General features: G+C 54.4%; 1 protein-coding gene across 1 annotated transcript; it reads right to left on the bottom strand.

The window, feature by feature from the left end:
* Nucleotides 1-324: 324 nt before the first annotated feature.
* On the bottom strand, nt 325-855 carry LOC105821418 (uncharacterized protein C15orf61-like). The gene has a single exon (XM_012658122.1). It carries the CDS (start codon nt 853-855, stop codon nt 325-327), a length of 531 nt encoding a protein of 176 aa, XP_012513576.1.
* Between the last annotated feature and the right edge of the window lie 1,328 nt (nt 856-2,183).

Genomic DNA, 2,183 nt, shown 5'->3' with positions numbered 1-2,183 from the left:
TAGAAACTTAAAAAGTAGTTCTAGTTTTTGTAACATAAACGCACCCACAAAGTGATGTTCACGGGAATGAATTTCGCTATGCCATAGATATTGAACTTTAGAGCCACTTTCCGGTGGGGACTTTTTTTCCCCACCCTCCTTAGTGGCCTGTGTAGGGACCTCCCTGGTTCACAGCGGCGGGACCTGAGGACGGATGCGCCTTCCCAGGGGAGACGCAAGATGGTCCCTCAGTACAGGCCCGTCAGTAAGCCCACTTTCGGGGAACGAGTTCAGAAGCCAACAGCCTAGCGTGGTAAGGACCTCCCGGGTAGGGAATACAAAAGGTCAGCGCCCAAGGCCGGCCCTGGAAGGTCGCTCCGTGGGTGGAGGCGGGCGGTGTCGCGGACCCTCGGGCACGGCCGAAGCGAGGCGGACCCGCGCCCGACGCCGCCGGCTCTGGGCCTCTGGCGGGCAACGTGTGCCGAGGTGCTTTGTGGACGGCGGGGCCGTCCCCGGCGGCTGCCACTCACCGAGGTTGACGACCTTGAGCGCCGTGAAGAAGCGGTTCTGCTGGGCCAGGTCCTGCCAGGGCGCCCTGGAGCAGTGGTACTTGATGAAGGGGAAGCAGCCGGTGCGCAGGACGTGGTAGTTGGCGCCCTGCACCGGCCAGTTGAAGTGCGAGAGGCCGAACTGGTCGTTGCGGACGGCGCTGTAGGGCACGCAGAAGGAGGTCCAGTGCGGCAGGCGCCGCTGCAGCAGGTGTCTCGTCAGCACCTCCGAGGCGCGGGGCTTCGGGCGGGAGGCGGCGCCCGAGGCCCGGGGCCCGCATAGCAGCATCCGGAGCGCGGCCTCGTGGGCCCGCCGAAGGGCCTCCATGGCCCGCCACGCCGAGGACGCAGGCCCGTGCTCGCGGCCGCCGCGGGGGCGCGCCTCAGGGGCGGGGCAGCCGGACCGGCGCGCGCCCGCGACCCCGAGCTAGCGGCGGGAACGCCCAGCGGGCGCGAGAGCCCCCGGGGCGCGGCGGCGCGTGCGCACAGTGATCGCGCGGTCTCCCGCGGAGGCGGGGCGGGAGGTATGACGCGCGCTGGGCGTGAGGGACACCTGCGTAAAGGAGTTGGTTAAATTGACACATATGACCTCATGTTGTTATTAGTAACCCCAGGGTGGGGAGGTTTTATCAGTTTGGGTATGAGGAAAAGTAAGGTGTAAAACAATGAAATAACCTCCCTAGCGAGTGGCAGAACTCAAATCCAGGCCCTGGGCCCTACTGAAATCCTTAGTAGGCATTGTAGAAACACTTGAGAAAGTATCCTCAGAAGTGAGTTAAAAGCCAAGATCCCAGATTTGCATTGCCTGGTAAGGGTCAGGGAGTACTTGTGTGTACAGGTCCTCCCTGTCGTGTGCACTGTTTAAAATAAGTCCCAGATATTTCAAAAATGAAAAGTTTATGTAAGGCCAGGCGTGGTGGTGCGCACCTGTAGTCTCAGCTACTCGGGAGGCTGAAGCAGGAGGATTGCTTGAGCCCAGGAGTCCGAGGCAGCAATGAGCTATGATTGTGGCACTGCACTCTAGCCTGGACGACAGAGCGAGACCTCGTCTCAAAAAAATAATAAAAATTGTATTTTCAAAAAATCCCACATCTCTTGGTGCAATGCCCAGATGCACAGAGCCACCTCCCTGCTAAGAATGCCAGACCAGGAGCCTTTTAGTTATCGACCTTTATAATCCTCAGTTACCCATTATCGATCCATTACTTTAGGAAAACCTTTTCTCAAACTTTGCAGCCTCTTGGGGTAATAACTTATGTATACAACTATTTTCTAAAGAAGCATTTTCCTTTATTTGTTCTAAACTCATCTTATTTGGAGAGACCATACATAAATAAGATGATGTGTCTGAAAGCACCTTATGTAAATGAGGTACAGCAATTATGCGTAATCATCATATAACAATTACTATTATTGTTGAAAACTCTAGGGAGATGTAGGATAGTGTGGCTAGTTTTTATATTCTCCAGTTTTTATTCATTCATTCAACATTGAGCCCTTCCTCCCCCAACATTTGCCAAATCTTGAGGGACCTTGTAGTCATGCAAATAATTTGAACTTTATAGAATTTATAGAATTTCCAGTTATGTAAAAGTTTTTAAAGGATTTTAGGTGAAGGCACGATGTGGTTAGATTTGCATGGAGATGGCTGAAAGG

This window comes from Propithecus coquereli, unplaced genomic scaffold (assembly GCF_000956105.1).
Source record: "Propithecus coquereli isolate 6110/MARCELLA unplaced genomic scaffold, Pcoq_1.0 Scaffold573, whole genome shotgun sequence".
Lineage (NCBI taxonomy): Eukaryota > Metazoa > Chordata > Mammalia > Primates > Indriidae > Propithecus > Propithecus coquereli.
The sequence above is the reverse complement of the archived record's forward strand: the minus strand, read 5'-3'. Positions and strand labels throughout refer to the sequence as shown.

Bases quoted from the DNA above. Each gene is read 5' to 3' on its own strand.
- LOC105821418 (XM_012658122.1), bottom strand. From the start codon at position 855: ATGGAGGCCCTTCGGCGGGCCCACGAGGCCGCGCTCCGGATGCTGCTA.